The sequence below is a fragment of the Ictalurus furcatus genome, chromosome 17 (genome assembly GCF_023375685.1).
Source record: "Ictalurus furcatus strain D&B chromosome 17, Billie_1.0, whole genome shotgun sequence".
Taxonomy (NCBI): domain Eukaryota; kingdom Metazoa; phylum Chordata; class Actinopteri; order Siluriformes; family Ictaluridae; genus Ictalurus; species Ictalurus furcatus.
In genome coordinates, this window is record NC_071271.1 from 3831330 (window position 1) to 3855692 (window position 24363).

At 40.6% G+C, this 24363-nt stretch overlaps 2 protein-coding genes across 2 annotated transcripts; both read right to left on the reverse strand.

Annotated features, from left to right (window-relative positions):
• Window positions 1–13006: 13006 nt before the first annotated feature.
• rab38a (RAB38a, member RAS oncogene family) lies at window positions 13007–15867 on the reverse strand. Its single transcript, XM_053647039.1, has one exon. The coding sequence runs from the start codon at window positions 14599–14601 to the stop codon at window positions 14305–14307; it is 297 nt and encodes a 98-aa protein (XP_053503014.1). The 5' UTR covers window positions 14602–15867; the 3' UTR covers window positions 13007–14304.
• Window positions 15868–16388: 521 nt separating this feature from the next.
• ctsc (cathepsin C) lies at window positions 16389–22012 on the reverse strand. Its single transcript, XM_053647036.1, has 7 exons — window positions 21686–22012; window positions 21417–21562; window positions 20431–20582; window positions 20181–20333; window positions 18631–18749; window positions 18397–18528; window positions 16389–17700 (listed from the first exon to the last, which is right to left on the reverse strand). Exons 1-7 carry the CDS (start codon window positions 21840–21842, stop codon window positions 17201–17203), a joined length of 1359 nt encoding a protein of 452 aa, XP_053503011.1. The 5' UTR covers window positions 21843–22012; the 3' UTR covers window positions 16389–17200.
• Window positions 22013–24363: the final 2351 nt, after the last annotated feature.

Consider the following 24363-nt stretch of genomic DNA (forward strand, 5'->3'; position numbering starts at 1 on the left):
ATTCATAATAACAATTTATATATATGTGTATATATATATATATATATATATATATATATATATATGTGTGTATATATATATATATATATATATATATATATATATATATATATGAATAATATCGACATAATTAATAAGAACTTGCACACACACACACACACACTCAGCTGTAGAATTATTGGCACCCCTTATATGTATGTAGCCAACTATGTAATGATGTAGGAAAATAACCAACAACCCAGTGGTGTGTTGTGGCCTTACGCACAGTAGATTTACTGTTACCAGTTGGTAGAAGTTAATACATTTCCAGTAACAGCACAACCAGAATTTGTATTTAGTCTATTAAAGGACATTTCAGGGTTCTCAAGTGGCAATGTAAAAAGGTATAAAAAGATCACAAGTTCGAATCAACAATGACACAGCCATCCGTGGCCAGGAGGTCCAAGGGAGCAAAATTGGCCATCCTCTCTCTGGTGGGAGGGGTATACTTTCTCTCCCCTGTCAATCACAGTGACAATAGCCAATCATGTGCATCTGTGAGCTCGTGTATGCAGAAGAGAGCAGATAGCGTCCAGTGTTCAGTCAGCCAGCATACAATCATCTAGTGTTCAGTCATCCCGCATACAGTCATCCAGCGTTCAGTCATCCAGCGTTCAGTCATCCAGCATTCAGTCATCCAGCATTCAGTCATCCAGCATTCAGTCATGCAACATACAATCATCCAACATACAATCATCCAGCGTTCAGTCATCCAGCGTTCAGTCATCCAGCGTTCAGTCATCCAGCGTTCAATCATCCAGCATTCAGTCATCCCGCATACAGTCAACCAGCGTTCAGTCATCCAGCATTCAGTCATCCAGCATTCAGTCATCCAGCATTCAGTCATCCAGCGTACAATCATCCAACATACAATCATCCAGCGTTCAGTCATCCAACATACAATCATCCAGCGTTCAGTCATCCAGCATACAATCACCTAGTATTCAGTCATCCAGCGTACAGTCATCCAGCATAAAGTAATCCAGCATACAGTCATCCAGCATACAATCACCTAGTGATCAGTCATCCAGCATACAGTCATCCAGCATACAATCACCTAGTGATCAGTCATCCAGTATACAGTCATCCAGCATAAAGTCATCCCGCATACAATCATCCAGTGTTCAGTTGTCCAGTGTTCAGTCATCCAGCGTTCAGTCTTCCAGCGTTCAGTCATCCAGCGTATAGTCATCCAGCGTTCAGTCATCTAGCATACAATCATCCAGCGTTCAGTCATCCAGCATACAATCATCCAGCATACAATCACCTAGTGTTCAGTCATCCAGCATAAAGACTTCCCGCATACAATCATCCAGTGTTCAGTCATCCAGCGTTCAGTCATCCAGCGTACAGTCATCCAGCATACAGTCATCCAGCATATATTCACCTAATGTTCAGTCATCCAGCATTCAGACATCCAGCATTCAGTCATCCAGCGTACAATCATCCAACATACAATCATCCAGCGTTCAGTCATCCAGCGTTCAGTCATCCAGCGTTCAGTCATCCAGCATTCAGTCATCCAGCGTTCAGTCATCCAGCATACAATCACCTAGTATTCAGTCATCCAGCGTACAGTCATCCAGCATAAAGTAATCCAGCATTCAGTCATCCAGCATACAATCATCCAACATACAATCATCCAGCGTTCAGTCATCCAGCATTCAGTCATCCAGCATTCAGTCATCCAGCATACAATCACCTAGTGATCAGTGATCCAGCATACAGTCATCCAGCATACAATCATCCAGTGTTCAGTCATCCAGCATACAATCATCCAGCGTTCAGTCGTCCAGTGTTCAGTCGTCCAGCGTACAGTCATCCAGCATTCAGTCATCCAGCATTCAGTCATCCAGCATTCAGTCATCCAGCATACAATCATCCAGCGTTCAGTCATCCAGCATTCAGTCATCCAGCATTCAGTCATCCAGCATTCAGTCATCCAGCGTACAATCATCCAGCGTTCAGTCATCTAGCGTTCAGTCATCCAGTGTTCAGTCACCCAGCGTAGAGTCGTCCAGCGTTCAGTCGTCCAGTGTTCAGTCGTCCAGCGTACAGTCATCCAGCATTCAGTCATCCAGCATTCAGTCATCCAGCATACAATCATCCAGCGTTCAGTCATCCAGCATTCAGTCATCCAGCATTCAGTCATCCAGCATTCAGTCATCCAGCATACAATCATCCAGCGTTCAGTCATCTAGCGTTCAGTCATCCAGTGTTCAGTCACCCAGCGTAGAGTCATCCAGCGTTCAGTCTTCCAGCGTTCAGTCTTCCAGCGTACAGTCATCCAGCGTTCAGTCATCCAGCATACAATCATCCAGCATACAATCACCTAGTGTTCAGTCATCCAGCATTCAGTCATCCAGCATAAAGTCATCCCGCATACAATCATCCAGTGTTCAGTCATCCAGCGTTCAGTCATCCAGTGTACAGTCATCCAGCATACAGTCATCCAGCATATATTCACCTAATGTTCAGTCATCCAGCATTCAGACATCCAGCATTCAGTCATCCAGCGTACAATCATCCAACATACAATCATCCAGTGTTCAGTCATCCCGCATACAATCATCCAGTATTCAGTCATCCAGCGTACAGTCATCCAGCATAAAGTAATCCAGCATACAGTCATCCAGCATACAATCATCCAGCGTTCAGTCATCCAGCATACAATCATCCAGTGTTAAGTTGTCCAGCGTTCAGTCGTCCAGCGTTCAGTCATCCAGCGTTCAGTCTTCCAGCGTTCAGTCATCCAGCGTTCAGTCATCCAACATACAATCATCCAGTGTTCAGTCATCCAGCGTTCAGTCATCCAGCATACAATCACCTAGTATTCAGTCATCCAGTGTTCAGTCATCCAGCATACAATCACCTAGTATTCAGTCATCCAGCACACAGTCATCCAGCATACAATCACCTAATGTTCAGTCATCCAGCACACAGTCACCTAATGTTCAGTCATCCAGCATTCAGTCATCCAGCATAAAGTCATCCAGCATACAATCATCCAGCGTTCAGTCATCCAGCGTACAGTCATCCAGCGTACAGTCATCCAGCGTTCAGTCATCCCGCATACAATCACCTAATGTTCAGTCATCCGGCACACAGTCACCTAGTGTTCAGTCATCCAGCATACAATCATCCAGCATACAATAACCTAGTGTTCAGTCATCCAGCGTACAGTCATCCAGCATACAGTCATCCAGCGTACAGTCATCCAGCATATATTCACCTAATGTTCAGTCATCCAGCATTCAGACATCCAGTGTTCAGTCATCCAAGGTACAGTCTAGCAGCTCATTTTTAGTGGATTTAGACATACTTTTGTTCAACTGTGTTTGAGGCAATATCATTAACCAAAGTTGGCAGGTTTCAGCCAAAATTTTTCCAGATCAACCATTTCAATCTCCAAAAACACACAAAATACCAGAAATTATCCCCCAAAAATTGGTCATTGGAAAAGGCAGGCACATTTTTTTCTTTTTTCAGCCTTTTGAATGGGAAACAATTATTTCACATACACCTATTGTATTTATGATGTACAGCCATTACCCACTCTATTACTCCCTCTTTCCCTCTCTCAATCTTTGCAACATGTCTTGCAATAAACATAGGTCTGTACATCATATACACACAGCCCTGCACTTACACTTTACCTTTGTTTGCATAAATATTTTTTCCCGATTGAATTCCGATTATATGCTATAAAACAAGATGTTGGTCCTGTCCTCTGCTCCTTTCTCAAGCACGACAGAGTGATTCCTCAAAATGATCATTTCACCAACAGGAAGAGAGGGTTAGGAATGAGATAGAGAGAATAAGAGAGAAATAGAAAGACAGTAAGGATATATTTTATTCTGAAACAATTTGAATAAGAGTTTAAATCAATCATTTTAAATGTACACTGTCTAATGTTAAATGTGTGGTGTGAAGTAATTTCACGAGTTCATTCATAAATGTGTAAAGTATAACAGCCCCCCCCCCACCCCCACCAAACAAAGTTGAAAAACACTAATACACTGTGAACTCACACAATTATGCAATTCCCATCACGCACACTAGAGAGCAGCACAAGACCAGCGTCAAATTCTTCTTCATTTCCTGTGTGTTGTAAAGCAGGTTTTAAAATTCAAGTCAGAAGTGTTACCACCTATTATTATAGTATGAAATGACCATCCAACCGCCCATGAATACATCCACTCATCCATCAATTTATTCACCTGTTCATCCTATTACCCATACATCAGCCAAGCATCCATCCACCCATCATGTACTCATGGGCCCATGATTGCTCCCATCAATTCATCATCCATTCATTCATCCACATATTTATACATTTATCCACACAGCCATCTGTCCACCCACTACTTACTCAACAATCCATCCTTTTTTTCTAATCCATCCATTTATACATTCATCCACTCATCCATTTTTCAGCGGTCATCTAACCAACTGTACATCCTTCCATTAATTTACCAATCTATCCAACCGTCTCACCCATTATCTACTCACCATACCACTCATGCACTCGTTAATCCACCATCCATCTATCCACTCATTTATGTATCCATCCACTACCAATGCATTCATCCAACAACCTATTCATCCACCCACTTATCATCTACTCATCAATCCATGTATGAATTCACCAATCTACCATCCATCTATCATCCACTAGTACCTCTACCCATACATCTATACACCAGTCTGCATCTATTAATACTTTAATACATCCATCTTTCCATCCATCCATCCATCAAACAATCTGGTGATCTAGGTTGGTTATTCTGTGATCTAGCCATTTATCCACTAGTCCACCATCTATACATCACATCCATCATCTACTCACAAAGCCATGCAAGCATTCATTAATCCACCATACATCTATCCATTAACCATCCATCTATCTAGCCATCTATTTATCCATCAATTTATCCATTCAGTATCCTATGTACCCACAGATTCATCTCTGCATCCATCCATCATCTACTCACCAAACCATACATGGAATCAAGAATCCATCCAATCACCACTACCTCTATACACCAATTCATCAACTAATCCATCATACATTTATTCATCATCTACTCACCAACCCATGTCTACATGTAATATAATCCTTCCATCCATCCTGTCCTCAATTCATCTACATTGGTTAATCCTTGGACCTAGCCATTCATCTCACCCATCATCTAGTCACCAAACCATATAAGCATTCACCAATCCACTATCCATCAATCCATCCATCTATCAGTTCATGAAACCATCTACCCATGCATTCATCTATTTATCTACCAAACCATGCATGCATCCACCAATCCACTATCCATCATCCATCTATCCATTCATCAACCCATCCACCTATCATCTACTCATTAAACCATGCATGTATCGTCCAATCCGTCAGCCATCCATTCATCAGTTCCTCTACCTATACATCTATTTATTCACAAATTCATCATACATCTGTTCATCCACCTACCCATCTATTCTACCATCATCTGCTCACCAAATAATACCTGCACCAACTAATCCTTCAATCCATCCATCCATCTGCCCATCTATTCCTGCATTCATCTAGCCAACTGTACATCCTGCCATTAATAGAACGGTTCTTCCATCTGTTCACAAAAACAACCATCTATTCACCAAACAATCTATGCATTCAATCTACCCATCTACCCATGCATGCATCCACCAATCAATCATCCATCCATTCACCAGTACTTCAACCCATACATCTATTCATCCATCCCTTCAACCAGAAATACATGTATCCACCCATCCATCATGTACTCACCAGCCCATATCTAAATCTACTAAGCCTTCAATCTATACATTCACCAATTCATCCATTCCTGCATTCATCTCGCCAACTGTGCATCCATCAATCTAGCCATCCAACCATTTATCGATCTATTCATCCATCCACCAATCCTTTCATCCACCCAACACTTACTCTAACTAGCAAACTATTCATGAATTCACCACTCTACCATCCATCCATCCATCTATCTATCCATCCAATTCATCATCAATAAGATAAAAAAGTTTGATGATATTTAAGCTAAATGCATATTCTGTGGTCCTGTGAATGTTGTAGTCTTCTAAGAACAGACAAGTTTATTGGTTAATGAATTGAAAGGAGTCTCTCTCTCTCACTCACTCTCACACACACACACACACAGTCTAGACATTAGTAAGACCATCTTTATTAAACCATTTCTTATTTTATTGGTCAGTTACAAAATTGAAGCCAGATGGCGCCTAGAGGTAATATTACTGAGGCTGTAAACACACACACACACACACACACACAAACACACACACACACACACACAGACTCATTCGTCAATGTTAGTGTCTATTACCAGGATGCTAGTCTGGTTTGATAGAAACTAAAATACAGAGGACGTCTATGAATACTTGGTCCTAAATGAGGCTAAATGAAATGGACTGAAACTTATATGAGGCTACATGGCTAAATGAGGCATGAAGGCTCATGATGGTTAATGAGGCTACATTAATCTACACCCCTTCAACCATAGTCTAGAGGTTCAACAAAAATGGAGTAAAAGCAAAATGAGGCGAAGTGAAGCTATAGGAGGTTAAATGTAAAGATGAGACCCTGCTGGAGGCCTCATGTATCCTCATTTAGCTTTGTATAGGCACTACTAGCTTCATGTATCTTCAATTCACCTCAAGTAGTGTCATCAAATTGATTTAAATCTCAGAAATCCTATTTCACAACATATAGAAGACTTGAACATTATGAACTATAGTAAAATAAAGGCCTCACACAGCTAGATGGTGATTTGAGATGAGCCAATTTAATACGATAATACAGCTTTACACCTCTATTTGTATGTATACGGAGTGTTGTATCTTGCCCAGATTACCCATAAATCACAGCTACGTTGAATGCATTGATCGGATTTTATAGGCTTTCCAGTGTTACAAATTATGAGTGAATTACAAGTTATGAAGAAAGGTTTTATAAATAATTGATAGTTTCCATGAGCAGGAATCCCAATGATATGAACATTTACAAATGTACATGTAAGAGTATACATGTACATTTGTAAATGTAAAGTAAAAGTATACATGTACATTTGTAAATGTGAAGTAAACGTATACATCACTGAGTTCCTGTCAGGACCACCTACCTGCGTGTTTCGAATAAATGGCTTAAAACATTGATACACTCTACCTTGAAATATAATTATTAACATTTATAATCATACAATCATTACCCATTCATTGGAACATCCATCTATTGAGGACCAGAGAGGGACTGAATTTCTGTCGGAAGGCGGAAATACATGTCGCTGAATGTCCTTAATTCATCCACATTGGTTAATCCTTGGATTAATCCTTGGACCTAACCATTCATCTCACCCACCCATCCTCATCTAGCCACTAAACCATTCACCAATACACCATTGATCCATCTATCAAATCATGAAACCATCTACCATCTACTTATCTACCATCCATCAATCATTCATCCACCAAACCATACAGGCATCCACCAATCCACCATACATCTTCTATACCGCTTATCCTTCCTACAGGGTCACGGGGAAACCTGGAACCTATCCCAGGGAGCATTGGGCACAAGGCGGGGTACACCCTGGACAGGGTGCCAAAATGAGGCTAATCCATCACAGGGCACACTCACACCGGAAACCGGAGTACCCGGAGGAAACAGAAGCATAGACGGGGTGAACATGCAAACTCCGCACACACAGGGCCACGGTGGGAATCGAACCCCTGACCCTGGAGGTGTGAGGCGAACGTGCTAACCACTAAGACACCGTGTGCCCCATCTACCTATCATCTAGCACCCACCAATCCAGCATCCATCCCTTCATCAGTTCCTCTACCTATACATCTATTTATTCACAAATTCATCATACATCTGTTCATCCACCTATCAATTCATCCACCTACCCATCTATTCTACCATCATCTGCTCACCAAATAATACCTGCGCCAACTAATCTTCAATCCATCTGCCCATCTATTCCTGCATTCATCTAGCCAACTGTGCATCCTGCCATTAATAGAACGGTTCTTCCATCTGTTCACAAAAACAACCATCTATTCACCAAACATTCATTCATTCATTCATCCACAAGTCCATCCATCTACCCATCATGCATGCAACCACCAGTCAATCATCCATTCATTCACCAGTACTTCTACCCATACATCTATTCACCCACCCCTTCAACCAGAAATACATTTATGTACTCACCATCTATCTATCCACCAGTCCACCCATTCCTGCATTCATCATGTTTGACAGGAAGCTGCATCATTTGAATTTCCTGAAGATCATGGGAAGAAGAAAAGTAAGTTCTCCAACTCCTTGTTTATTTTCGATGATGTTTTGATACCGGCTGATGATGTCAGTGAAAGTAAATTACTAATAATTTTTAAAAAATAAATAATTAATTAATTAAAACATCCTTACTGTCATCATACCATAAGTCCGGATGCTAATTAACATTTTGTGTATTTGCTAATTCTATGCCATAAAATATAATTTTTTAAAAACTCGGTCGTGTTATTCATTTAAGACCAGAATGCAGCCCGTCAGCAAAAGGAACCTCATGAGAAGGTCTTTGTAAGACGTTACAAAGGCTCAATTGTACCGCAATCGTTAAATCGCCCAGCTCACCGAGTATTTCACCTTTACGTTTCACGTAGTACAGAGAACATCGATTCACAGAGACCAGCTGTTTCATCGGGGGCATGTGGTGTTCGATGTTATGACTGTTAAGCTAACAAGAGAGTAAAATAAAGGAACTCGGTAGGTTTATAACTCAAATCATTTATTACCCGACCCCACACTCCTGCCCCCTGTGTAGCACTGATAAGAACGCTGTCTCACTTCGCCTCACTTAGCATAGAGTAATCCACGTATAGTATCAGTGGGCTTGATGCAGCCTCACAGACTCCTTCTGTCTTATTTATCCTCATGTCATGACAATGATCTGAACGTATAACCTCATTAAGCTAAACGTCATTTAATAAGATGCCTCATATAACCCAATTTAGCTAAACGTAACGTATTAATTAAACCACATGTAACCCCTTTTGATTGAACCTAACTTATCAATTAGCATTATTGTATATTTAGCTAATCCTCGCATCACATCAGATAACCTTATTTGTTAAACCCCATTCATCAAGTAGCCTCATAATCCATCTAAACCACATATAACTTCGTCTAGCTTAGTGATATTGTGTATTCCGCTAAACCTTACACGTCCCCAGATGACTGTCTTAATTTTCAGCTTGTTTAGTTAAACCCTACTTATCAACCAGCTTCTTTTTTAGACAAACGAATCTATAGTTGATGATGGACAGAATCTCGCTCAATGTGACAGAATGAGAGACTTATCCATTTAAAGATCTTATTAGAAGATCCGAGTCCAAGCACCATGTGTGAAGTTGTGTTATTTATAGTACGTAAAATGAACACACCCACACTAACGAGACCTTATTTCAATAAGGTGATGAAGTCTGGACTGAAATCAAAATGTCTGACGCAAGTGTGTGCGTCCTCATGATTGAAACATACCCAGCTGTGGCGTTGGATGGTGGCCTGTGTGTGTGTGTGTGTTATGCCAGCTGGAGAGTAATCTCTATGCATTATCAGTGATGTCTAAGAACGTCTGGGCGGCAATTCTTAGAACTTCAAAACCACATTAGAACCTTCAATATTTCAGATTCATAGATAATTAGTCTAATCTCGACACCCAGTCATAAATAGTCTGTACTATTGTTGGCGTTTTATCCTGACACACTATGCAGTACAACACTATGTGGTTTGGGACGTAGCCTTTCTTATTGGGTTTGACGTTCATCTCATTCTTATTCCATCTCATAACGGAAAAAAATGAAAAAAGCACCTGTGTCCACGTGAAGCAGCTGTGCTTTCAATTCCATTTGGCAGGAGGACCAGGAGAGACAGATAGGCTCTTTTCTTTCTGGAGTTGGGAGAGGGAGGGCAACAGGTAGGATGAGAAGAGAGAGAAAAGAAAAAGAAGATATAAAGTATAATACATTCACCCACCACTTTATTCATCGATTCATCCATCCAACCATCTATAAATCCACCAATCCCATCCATTTACCCATTTATTGACCCATTCATCCATTCAGGGACTGGATTTGCTGGAACGAAGGAGTATAATGAAACGCAGGATAGGTTTTAGGTCAGCCACATTCGTCCTTTTCAATCAAAGTTCAAGACCACAAGTAGCCAAGATCTTGTCGAGAACGAGTTCAAATGAACGCAAGAGCAAGGCCGAGATGAAGTTTTAACTAGAATTTAACTAGTGCGTGTCAAAATGTTTGGGCGGAAGTACTGTATATACAGTACATCTGTATTATTATAATTGTTTTAGTGTAGGTAGGGTGATTCCTTGCCCTTAACACCTCCAGGGTCACCAGTTCCTGAGCTCAGGTGACTCTCTGGGTTCTCTGGTTTCTACTCACCTTGCCAGTAGGTAAGATTGGAGAATTTAAACAGTCAACCGAGACCTTGTAGTGTTGAAGAAGCTTCGTAAAAGTCATCCTAAAGATGACTATGATGGGTACAAAAAAAGCTCAAGTTGTACCCTGCCAGGATTATGGTTACTGAGACCCTACCATGGAGCCAAGCCATGGGTGCGGTTCCTGAAGTGACCAGGCCTCCTACCCAGGTTCAGCCCCAAATGATGGCATGGAGCCATTGGGTGTTGGTGCAATACTAGTATGGCAGCAAGCATGGATTGGGCAGCCTTAGACGCACTAGATCCTTGGCATGGAAGCTTGCGTTGGGGATGTTGGATGTCACTTCGTTGGTGACGAAGCAGTCCGAGTTAGTATGAGAGATGGAATGGTATGGACTGGATATGGATTGCTCTCCTTAATAGAGTGAGAATCTCAACAATACAGGAGAACCTTGGAGTACAGCTGTTGGTCCTTACATTCAAAAGAAAGCCAGTTGAGGCGGCTTGGACACCTTACAAGGACACCCCAGGTCAGCTCTAACTAGAGTATCAGCAAGAGAGAGACAATATCAGGCATGCCCCACTCAACGGAAAGCCCAGGGTACACCTAGAACCCTCTGGAAGGATTATATCATACAGTTGGCTTGGGAACATTAGGGAATCCCCAAGAGGAGCTAGGATCTGTGGCTGGGGATAGGGAACTCTAGGCCAGTGGTTTTCAAAGTGGGGGCCGCCGCCCCCTTGGAGTCCGCCAGGGGGCGCCCGGGGGGCCTCAACAATTTGGTGTGAAAAATAAATTCTCACTCTCGGACAACCACACACAATCAATTCCTAATGTAATGTAATGTAAAGATGTAAGATGTAATTATGAATAAAAAGGGGGGATATATTCAGAAGTCTGTATTTTTAACGTGTTTTAAAGACATCTTGCAAAAGGGGGGCCTCGGTCAAATGTTAATGCCATTTGGGGGGGCCTTGAACTGGAAAAGTTTGGGAACCAGCGGTCTAGGCTAACCTTCTCAGCATGTTGCCACTACAAGCATCCACCAGAAAAAAGCGGAATGAATAAATGAATCACTGATCTAACAGAGCAATGCTATTTTGCTAATTAGAACATAGAGTAGGATTTCTTTGAACAATTTCAGACATAGTTAGGAAAAATAACAATTCCTGGTCAGAATATTTGAAACTTTATACAGTTTTGGAGGAAAAATTGAGTTGTATCCAGCTGAGAGCCAAAGAGTCTATAAGAGGCAACTCTTAGTGGTGAACTGAGCCGAATGATCTGACTCACTGAAAAGAATCAGTGTGTTTTTTGAACCAGAAGACACACGCTGTCTCCATGTTTATCCGGTCAGACAGCGCCATCAATTCTGTCTCCTCTCCCGACTGAAGGACGCCAAAGTGTGTGCGTGTGTGTCATTTGTATTCGTCTGAAGAGCTGTGTCGTTAATTAAACTCAACATCTCATTATTCATATTCCCATCCCTGAAGGTCTTTCCTTTAAAACTCTCACACACACACACACACACACACACACACACACACACAGAGAGAGACAGAGACAGAGAGAGTGTGTAGTTTGCCACATATATATATTATATATATTGACACACACATGCAGACTTTGAATGTGTGTGTCTCTCTCCAGTAAATGATTTTCCCCCCAATGGTTAACAAGAAATCATTTCCCTACATTGTGTGTGTACGTGATTGGGTCACATGACATCTGACTATTGACAAATCTGTTGATCATGGTTGACCTTTCACTTGATCTTTCGGCCTCATCGATTGGGTCTGTTTGTGGTCAAACACACACACACACACACACACACACACACACACACACACACACACACACACACACACACACACACTTTCTATCCAGTTACACTGACACACTCATATCTCTCTGTTTTATGGATGAAACTGTCTCTAGACTTTGGACAGGTTATAACACAAGTGATAACAGGAAGTAACTTGTTTTGCAGATGTTCCACAACACTAAATGTAGCCATAAACAGATAAAAAGTATGCCATTTCTTTCTTTAATAAATAACATTGTACTGACTGGCAGAGTGCTGTGCTATATGAGGAATAAATCACTTCAGGATGTTATATCATAGGAAAATTCATTTCATCACCCCACCCAGTCACTGATTATTTTCCTGTAACAGCGCGACCCCAAGTCCTTACGTAACACAGTAAATCACATGTCCAATCACTTTACATTCAACATTTAATAACATGTAAACAATAAAACATTGCGCGCACACACACACACACACAGCAAATAAATAACAGCGATACAGTCGATGATGTAATCAGAAATGGATGATTAACATTTGTATAATTTGTACGGTCTTAATCTAATTTTCCCATCATTATTAAACAAAACAAACACGTTCCTGTTGATTCAGAAATGACAAGTGAATGTGTGAATAATGGAGAGAGAGAGAGAGAGAGAGAGAGAGAGAGAGAGAGAGAGATGTTCAGGTTGCTCTATAAGGTTGCTGATGTGTGAAGTGTTTCAAGTCAGTTGCTATGGATACGAATGCACAGTTGCTTTTTTTATAACACATGGCGACTGTATACACACACACACACACACACACACACACACGGCTGTATATAATAGTGTGTGTGTGAGGTGGGACGAGGAGTATTTCAAGGGATGAAGGGTGTTGGTGAAGTGAGGATAGAGTGACTTAGGGCCTCAAGCAGGCAGAGCAGGACGGGCTGCGTCCCGAATCCAGTTTAGGGGAGATGTTCATGCCGTCCGTCTGGAGCAGTTCTGTCTCACTGGCCATGATGTGTCTCACTAGACAGGTAACAGCTTCATCTATATTAATGTTCTCCTAAAGAGGGGGGGGGGGGGATTGGGTTGGACGGAGGGGACAGAGAGAATCTTCACACCCAGTTTCACAACCAGGGAGTGTGATTGATATGCTAATGAATATTCATGACTTGCTTCATCTGCATATTCATTACTTGGTGACTCAGCAGGAAGCAAGAGAGAGAGAGAGAGAGAGAGAAGAGATGAAGAGAGAGAAGGAATGTGTAATGAAATAAGAAAATAAACAGAAACAAAATAAAATGATCTTAAGTTTTTTATAAACAAAGAAGAAAGGTAAAGTAAAAACTTAAATATAAAATAAAGTAAGAAATGAAAATGTATTTTAAAAAGTAAAATCAAATTTAGAAAGAAAAATAAATTTTCAGAGAATTAAAAATTTTTGAATGAAAGAGAAATAAGAAAAAGAAAAGAAAAAGAAAGAAAGAAGGCAGGGCAAATAATAAAAAAAAGACCAAAATAAATAATTGTAAAAAAAAAGTTTTAAAAAATGAAAAAAGTAAAAAATAATTTATTTAATTTTTTTTTTGTTTTACAAATAAGTGGAAAAAAGGCAAATAAGACTAAAATTAAGAGAAAGAAAGAAAAAATTAAAAAGGTGGGGGAAACGAGGCAAAGAACTGACCGAAAGAAATAAACACAAAATGAAACGAAATCGCACAAAAAAATACATAATTAAATTATTAAAAAGTTAAAAAAGAAAAAACAAACAAAATAAACAGTAAAAAATCAAATAATCAAAAAAGTGATTTTAAAAAGAAAGAAGAAAGAGTAAAAAACAAAATAAATAAATATCTTTTTTTAAATAGAAAGAAATAAGCGTTAGTAATGCACACAGGTGAGAACGGGTTGCAGTTCTAAGTTGCAGGCCGTTACTATGACGACAGACTGCACCACTCACGATCATGTCGTCTCACCCGCGTTCAGACTCGGTACCTTGGCTGACGTCTCGAACCAGCTGATGAAGCCGTGCTCTCGGCAGAACTGCTCCATTCGCCCGTAGTTTTTGGCGAAGGCGTCGTCTCTGTCCTGGTCGCATTTGTTTGCGAGCAGCACGGCGGCGACCCGTTTCCCGCCCGACGCGCTCACCTTGTCGTCTAGATCCTCCTTCCACTTCCTCACCGCCTCGAACGTGCACGACCGCGCCACGTCGAAAACCACGAAGGCGCCGAGGGCGTCACGGTAATACACACGCGTCATGTTTCCGAAACGTTCCTGACCTGCGGAGAGAGACAGAGCGCGGGAGACTGGGCCCTTAAATAGCGTAATGTCCCGTAGAAAGCCACTAGAAAAGTGGAACGTGGCCTGCTAGCTAGTTCGCTACTTCACTGATTAGCAGCTAGCATAAACCGAGTCACTGCTAATTTTCAGAATATTTTCAATTAAACCACTATATCCTTAAACTGAAGATGTTCTCCAGAGAACGCCAACTAGTCCTGGATTGTTGAGTTTGGAACCAAACCTGTTCTTGGGAGGGTTTTTTTTTCTTCTCATGAGAAATCTTTGTCACGTGACCATCATGTTTTGTTTTTTAACCCACCACCCCAAAACCTGGCTGCCTTTTGCTCGGAGGTTCAGCCACAGATAGAGCCGAATGGAACAAGAAGATAACGAGCTAAACATTTGGAACACAGCCCAAACCTGCTGTTTTGCACTGTGCATGAGAAATCTCTCTCACGTGAGCATCACACGCAGGAACTTCTGGCTTTGTCTGACGTGAGATTTGGGGGAATTAGAGTCACATGCTGCGACGGGTACCACGTGAGTGGAAATCTTTTCTTTTAAAAAACAATCCACATCAGTTCAAACCTATTGATAAGCTTAAACCATCAGATATCTTCAAGAGTCAAGTGTTTATTTATAATAAGTGTGTGTGTGTGTGTAAAATCTCACCTGCAATGTCCCACAGCTGCAGCCGGATCGTGTCCTGATCCAGGTTGAGCACTTTGAGGGCGAAGTCCACTCCGATGGTGGCCCTGTAGTTAGCGGAGAAGTGCTGGTGCACGTAGCGCTTGATGATGCTCGTCTTCCCGACGCCGAGGTCTCCGATCACCAGGACCTTATAGCGATGCTCCCTCCGCTGCATGGCGAGCGACGAATGAGACGGAGCCGCTCGAGCCCTTCGCAGAGTTTTCCCATAAGCGAGGATTTAGGGATTAGGGATCACTCGGCCAGATCCCAAATCAATCGCAAACCCTCCTAGCGTAAACAGGGTCTCAAACGGTACCTTAAGGGACCGTCGTAGTGGGCCCTATGTACTGGATGCATGTTGGAATTGAGGTAGAGAATGCCAAGATGTGGAGATATGTACACACAAAGCCGTCCATAATTATTAGCACCCTGCGTAATATATTAATAGAGAGGGGGAAAACCAAAAAAAAACACCCAAACCACGAGTGAGGCAAAAGTATTGGCACCCCCTACGGACTCACTCACTTTTAGTAACCATGTCATACTGATCCAGGTGGACCGTGCCGTGTTTTTTTTTTTTTTTTTTTAATATATATATATATATATATATATATATATATATATATATATATATATATATATATATAAAAAAAAAAAAAATAACGGAACGGTCCACCTGGATCAGTATGACATGGTTACTAAAAGTGAGTGAGTCTGTCATATATATATATATATATATATATATATATATAAAAAATAAGATTTATACTGTATTTAAGTAATTAAAATTTAATAGTTAGTTAATTACATTTATTTGGGGGGGGGGGGGGCTCTATATGAAAGATCTCTCCAGTGGAAGTAGTTCATGTGTAGTAAAAGTAATACTTAATACATTTGCAGTACTTTCTCCTCCCCAATCAAGGCCTCAGGCTACATTTGAATCTAAATTTAGAGAATGACAAATTGTAATAAATAAATAAATAAATAAATAAATAAATAAATAAAAATTTTTAAATTTTTAAAGCGCAGGATGTGAAGAGACCCGCATAAAGAAATAAAACCCTCCATCAAGTAAACAATTTTTCAAAAGCAGTTTTTATTGCACAATTTTTTTTTTTAAAAAAATCAGCATAAAATTCATCAGTTCTAAAAAAAATCAAATCTCGACATCTGAACGTTTTTAAATCGCAAGGTAGTCATGAGAATTTAAACTGAAATACTGCCACGTGTGTTTTGTGCTCGACAAACGATTTGTACACAACACCTGAAAAAAATTAAAATCAATCAATCAAACACTGCGTCCCTTTATACCACCTTTTAAATCTGCTAGAGGAGGAAGGGTCAGTTATTAGACTGAAGTGTGGAAATGGGATTGGGACAGAGCCATGAACAATGAACACATGCTAGCAGCTTTAGCTAATGCGCGTGAGGGAAAAATAAAAAAAAATAAAATAAAATAAAAAAATATATAAATCCCTTTTCCAATAAAGCAGATCGGTCCTGATTATCGAAGGCACCAGAGTGAAACGAACTGAATAAGAGAATTTATAAACAAATTTAGTTATTAAATTACTATAGAATTATTTCAACAATCTGACTGGTTACCAATCGAGAGTACATTTTAAAATAACCGCTGACGTCACTGCGTTTTGTACCTCGTGACCATAATCCCAAATGCCTCACGTTATAGTCGTAAACAAAAGGAAGGATTTGGGACACAGCCAAGTCGGATCACGTTTAAAGCGACAGCAGCTTGTCTTAAAATTTCCCTTTTTAAGAAACAAAAAAAAAACAAAGACAATCTTGAATATGCAGTATTCAATCACAATCGGCAGACATACACACGCACACACATGCTCTTCGATGCCAAACCAAACAGGAAGTGACCTCACAGCTGAGTGACTGGTTTGGCTGCCACGGCGATGCTCTCTATAGCGCACTCGTCGGTCCCGCGCCGGATGCGGAAGTAGCCGTCTTCGCCCCAACCGGTTCCCCAGCTGTTCTTCACGATCCAGTACTTCTCGCCCGTCTCCTGGCTCCGCCCATAGCCCACCAGCAGCACCGCGTGATTGGTCAGCTCAAAAGGGTTGATGGAGTCACGCAGACCCGTGTGATGGTAGATGCCCTCTTTGTAGTGCATGAAGTCGGGGTAAACCTCAAAGGCCACGCCCATCGGCCCGTCCCTCACCAGCTCGGCCATCATGGCCGCCTCGTTGCACCCGCCGTAGAAGCCGCCGACGTAGTGGTAGTCGGAAACGTAGTTGCGAGGACAGTCGGCTGAGACGGAGCAGGGAGAATCTTTGGCGGTGTAAGGGAAGCACTTCTCCTCGACGACGCCGAAGTCCTGCACGTATTTTCCGATCAGGTACGGGAAACCGCCGTCGCACCCTAGAAAGATTCGAGGAAAAAAACAAAACAAATTCCTTCATTAGTGTGCAAATTAAACAAGTCACGTTTCCATGACAACTTCGACCGGTCAGGTATCTAGTGCACTATGTAAGGCCCTTCTCAAGTGGTTATGTAGGGTGTTGGGTGTAGGACCAACCCTCCATGTAGTGTACGTTGATATCAAGTAGAAGGCTAAATCCCAAAACAGCCTTTTTTTATTTAAAAATGGATACCCTATGTAGGGCACGTGATGTACACGGACACTCTACAGAGGGTGTACCTACTGTACACACACACACACACACACACACACACACACACACACGGGTGTAGGACACTTTAGGATTAGGAGTCGTTTTCCCACAGCATATGAAGTGCAAGAACCTAGAAAACATGGATCTGTTGGCCCCTATGCAGTGTGCACTACATATCCAGGAGCCACTATACAGAAATATAGGAATCTGCTATGCCAGTCTATTTACATACAGGCTCTAACGCCCTATATAGTGCACATGATTTGTTCTCTATAAAGAGCGTTTAAAGTGCATTTGAAGTCCACTTGACAGTTCAAACTCCATGTAGTGCACTTGGAAAACGGTGCACGCTCAAAGAACAAGCATTCCACGACACTCGAATACTAACTCACCTTGTGACTCGTCTTAAAACAGAATGGAGTAAGTTAGTGTGTATGTGTACCTTGGGAGTACTGTGAGCAGGAGACGACCTGCTGAGGGCTGAAGATCGGCTGCTGAGTGTTGTTGGTCTGGACTCTGATCCGTGACTCCAGCATCCCCATCGTGGCAAATGAGTAGCAGCTACCACACGACGCTACAGAAAAGAAAAGCAATAAATTAAATAAAACATTCATACTTCAAAATTGTAAACTGACCTGATTACTTAAAATAAATTTTTGGAGATCCAGAGCCCCACCTTGATTGCGTACTGGACTGACGTAATTGGCTCCATTCACATTCCTCCAGTCCCACTGCTCTGGCAGACCGGCAGCCATCTTGTGAAGCTCTGGGGTGACGGGGGCAGAGTTTACGCGTCTGAGGAACACGGGGAGGAGTCAGGACAATAGAATACAGCTTTATTAGCCTGAACCTACAACACTGACCAGAGGAACCCATTCAGTACGAACACAAATAAAAAGATCAGATCAGTGAACCACAAAATGGCTACCTACAGGATACACAGCACACTACAGAGGGTGTAGGGGCCAATACTTTCCAACACACAGCCCGTGTGTAAATGGATTCTAAACACCACCATAATGGACACAGTGGTACTTCATAACCCGAGTACAGAGCCAAGTCCAAATACGTGCAACGGCAACACACCCTTTACAGTGCACTACATAGTGTGTGTGTGAGCCGCTCACTCGTCTGTAAACAACTGGCAAAAAAGCACCAACAAAAAGCTAACAAGAATAAATATATACGAAAGCAAAGAAAATACTAAAAAATTAAAGAAAGAAAGAATAAAGTAGAAAAAAATTATTCCAAAAAAAAAAAAAAAAAAAAAAAATACTACAAATAAAGAGAAAGGAAGACACTAGAAAGAATACTAGTATGAAAAATACTAGAAATACTAGAAAGTGACAAAAGAAAAAAAAAAAACTACCAAGAAGGGGGACAAAACACTAAAGAAGGAAAATACTGTTACAAAACAATACGACAAAGAAAAAGGAGGAAAAACACTAGAAATAAAGAATACTGGTATTTAAATAAATAAATAAATAAATAAATAAATAAATAAATAAATACACTAGAAAAAAATGCCTTAAAGAAAAAGATTACAAAAAAAGTGGAAAAAAATACTACAAAGAAGGGGCAAAAAAACACTAAAGAAAATACTAGAAAGAAGGGAAATACTGTTACAAAAATAGTACAAAGAAAAAGGAGGAAAAACACTTGAAAAAGAATACTAGTATTTAATAAATAAATAAACAAACACTAGAAAGAAAAAAAATTAAAAAAAAAAAAAAAAAAAAAGTGAAAAAAAATAAAATAAAATACTACCCCCCCCAAAAAAAAATGCCATAGGAGATAGATACCACTACAAAATGCACAAAGGAAAAAAAAGAAAGAAAAGAAATACAACAAACTACAAAGAAAACAAAAAAGAAGAACAAAAAAAAGTAAGAAAAATACAAGGAAAAAAGAAAACTAGAGAAAGAAATTAAAAAGAACACGCATGAAAAACACGACAAAAAAAATAGAAAAAAAGGAAAAAACCCACTAAAAATATAGAAACTAAAAGTGAAAAAAGCTTAAACAAAACGAAAACAAAGAAAAACACTCTGCGGATTAAATTCTTCAATGAACCCCTGAAGAACCATTTAACCGTTACGTGTTTATAGAATAAAAACCAAAGTATAATTTTCAACGTCACCGTCTGAACCATCGTTTCCGACACGATTCTGGAGTGCATGCGTGATTTGAACCATCACGTCTGCGTACATACGTGCGTATACACACCGGGGGAAGTGGGATCTGCGGCCTCCGGCTCTCCGTGTTAGCTCCTGGATGGTGAACATCTCGTGTTCTCTGTAGGTCGTGGCTTTCCATGAGCTCTGTACCGAGTTAATGTGCTCCACGAAACTCAGATCGTGCTTATAAAGCTGCAGGAACCTGAAAACACACGTACACGAGTATAAAAGGTAGTAATTACACACACACACACACACACACACACACACACACACACAGCATTAAGACACACACTCACGGGGCAGGCGCAGGGATGTAGTAGGTTTTAGGAGCCACAGGTTGAACTTTCTTCCCAGTGAAACAGGCCCAGTTGTTCCCCAGAACGTCATGAACCCAACCAGGAAGTGTCTGATCACAGTAACTCTTGACCACAGAGCCCTCCTGGGAATACTGAGGGAGGAAGAAAGAGTGAGAAAGGAATGTTAAAAACACATATCAAATCGATGCAACGTGCATTTTCATCATGGCGAGTTTATTTAGTAATTTATTCGTGAGCTGTGAAAGCCGAGTCTCGTGTGTGTTTGTGTGTGTGTGGTAAAAGCGAAAAGAAGCAAAAAAAAAAAAAGTGCTGAGTCGTGATGTTTCACAGCTGAAATGTCAAAACACCATGTCATAGCATGTGACTGCAACCATCGTAAGGTACTCGAGGAGGAAGTGAGCTGAACTTTTATGCTGAATCATCAACACGGCTTGATGAAGGGAAATTGTAAAGGAATTTTATATATATATATATATATATATATAAAAATATAAAAAAAAGCCTCACTTCACAATATGCTTTTATATATTTACAAAAATTATCCACTTCAGGGTACTAACAGTAACCACAGGGTACTAACAGTTACCACAGACACTTGATTATTTTCCTATAACAGCAGGAGGGAGAAGGGTTCATCCCTCCCACTATACAGTCCACTTTCACAGGAATTAGGGAGTCGAATCCACAAAGCGTCCATCCATAACCTACAGGAACACGTCCTAGAAGGTATTACTTCATACCCATTTCTGTTTTTAAGCAAAGAACTCCATCCAGAACAGCTTGAAATGAGATACACAGAGTAGAGAAATCATGACTTAGGACTAGACTTCATTAACGAGACAGTCATGTGAGCTGGTGTGATACAGGAAGCTTCAAGTTTCCGAGCAAGTCTAGTCATGAGGTGTCACATGGTCTCACCTAAAATGGAAAAGAACCCGGGGGAGGGGGATACACGAGACACCAACCTTGAAGAAGGCGAACCATTTGTAATCGTTGAGCACCACCTCGAAGCCCTGGTTGTAGATGATGGTGAAGAAGCCGGTATTTCCAAGATCATCAACAGCCTGAGATAATTTCTGTAAATGCACAGTCACGGATTTCACTGTCGGACCTGCACAAAACCACACACACACACACACAACTGAATTAACACCAGAGTACACAATGTTCTAAAGCATAATAATTAGAATTCCTCCAGGGTGTGCCATACTACAGGAAAGGGCATATCTCTCACCAGCAGTGGAGCAGTCAATGCTTTTATCCTGTCCCACATTAGAGATCTGGAATATCCAGCTTCCCAGCAGCTCTTCATAGGTACAGTTAGCTGGAGTGTCACCCAAAGAGCCGCCAAAGCAGCACAACACCACCAAACACAGCAAAAACGCCTTCATCCCGCACACTCTCCCGCACTTCCTGCTTTAAACAACGAACGTCTGGACACAAGTAGAACACACTCTCTCTCTCGGTCAGCTGTGGAGACTCCTGGCGTCTTTCTTCCCGTCCAGAACACAAACATGAACAACACTGGGCAACTTCCCGCTCTTATCATGTGACCACAGTCACGTGACAGTGACGCAGAGGCAGGAAGAGGAAGTGTTTAGGGCCGTGTACGAGGCTGCGGTACTTTCTCATGAAGACAAAAAAAACCCCCCACAATTTAAATATTATTTACTAAGATAAGTGGATTATTATTACACAGACATGGTGCAACGTTTATCTTATATCATTTACTTACATTTTAAAACATGTCCCTTTTTTAAATAAAGTCGGCCCTTCCGACTATCTGTCTGTCTATCTATCTGTCTGTCTATCTGTCTGTCTGTCTATCTGTCTGTCTATCTATCTACCTATCTATCTGTCTGTATATCTCTCTGTGTCTGTCTATCTGTCTATCTATCTACCTATCTATCTGTCTATCTATCTGTCTGTCTGTCTGCCTGCCTGTCAGTTGGTCAGCTCTTCCTGTCTATCTATCTATATGTCTATCTACCTATCTATCTGTCTGTCTATCTCTCTGTGTCTGTCTATCTATCTATCTATCTGTCTATCTATCTACCTATCTATCTGTCTATCTGTGTCTGTCTATCTATCTATCTGTCTGTCTGTCTGTCTGCCTGTCTGTCTGTCTATCTATCTGTCTGTCTGTCTGACTGTCTGTCAGTTGGTCAGCTCTTCCTGTCTATCTATCTATATATTTGTCTGTCTGTCTGTTTGTCTGTCTAGCTATCCATGTGTCTGTCTATCTGTCTGTTGATCTGTCGGTCAGTTGGTCGGCACTATCTGTCTGTCTGTTTATCTAGCTTTCTAACTGTCTATCTATCTGTCTATCTGTCTGTCTGTCTGTCTAGCTATCCATGTGTCTGTCTCTCTATCAGTCTGTCTATCTGTCTGTTGATCTGTCGGTCAGTTGGTCAGCGCTATCTGTCTGTCTGTCTGTCTGTTTATCTAGCTTTCTAACTGTCTATCTATCTATCTAGCTATGTGTTGGTCAATCTTTCTGTCTGTCTATCTGTCTGTCTGTCTATCTGTCAGTGGGTTAGTTGGTATAATAGCCCTTCCGTCTATCTATCTATCTATCTATCCATGTGTCTGTCTATCTATCAGTCTATCTGTCTGTTTGTTGATCTGTCTATCTGTCTCAGTTGGTCGGCCCTTCCGACCATCTGCCTGCCTGTCTATCTGTCTGTCTGTCTATCTGTCTGTCTGTCTGTCTGTTGATCTGTCTATCTGTCTATCTATCGTAACCATGCCTCAGAATTTGTATGTATACACAGTCACTTCAATATTTTGCTGTTTTTTTAAAAAAAATTATTTTTATTTTATTTTATTCTAGTTACGATTCTGTTTACATGTACCACTTCTGTCATTTCAGATTTACTATTGTGGATAAGAATTTTACATAATGTTACTCATATTTTCATCAATTTCTCCATCTGGGATTAATAAAGTATAACTGATTAATAAAGTATTATCTTATCTTATCTTATATGTCATGTGTCTGAAGAAAAAACCTGAACTGGATGTGCAAGAGCATTTATTGAGTTTCATTTTGAAGCTGAATCATGCTGACTCCCATGATATCTAGGCAGAGGTGGGTATCTGTATTTACTTGAGTTTTTCTTTTGCCTAATACTTAGTCTTATTTCCTACATTTCAAAATAAAATCGCTACTTTCTACTCACAACATCGCTACATTTCTGTATAATGATATGTTCAGAAAGTCATTAGGTAACTTTTTAACATCAGACATTTAGTTGATCCTGGAGTTGATCTACATTCCTAACAAAACTAACCTTTAACCTTTGCTGCTGCTGCTACGTACACGTTGTATTCATCATGGCAGTTTGTATTGTGACAACTAGTGATTAGACCTATACAAACTAGCTGAATGCTAATCAATGCTAGCTAACATTTGAGAGATTAGCAATAGAGCTGTTGTTGTTAGCCTTGGTTAATGTTTTCCCCAAAGTACCACTTAGACATGAGTAACTAAAATCAGTGCGTGATTTGAAATTAAGATTTTGTGAATTTTTTAGATGAATAAAAACTATTTTTATTGGTTGTATAAGGCACTACAGAGAGACACCGAGTGCAAGAAGACTTTATTTCCAGTTCTATCTAGATAGGGAGCAGGGAGTAATTTAGGATTCAGCCTTAATCAGTGATCTAATCAGAGTCTATGTGGAGAGACTGATTAAATTTAATTGGTCTCTGATTCAATTCAGGCTTGATTAATTTGCAGACAAATTAATTTGCTGCCACAGACGTTTCATGTGCACGGTCCCACTTGTTCTGTGTTTAATCGTTTAGTGTGAAAGTCTATACCGTCTCTTTAGCTGTAGTGGCAACGGTTTTACGTCTAGACCCCTTGAGGATACAAACCATTAAAGTTTGTACACATACAGTCCCCTC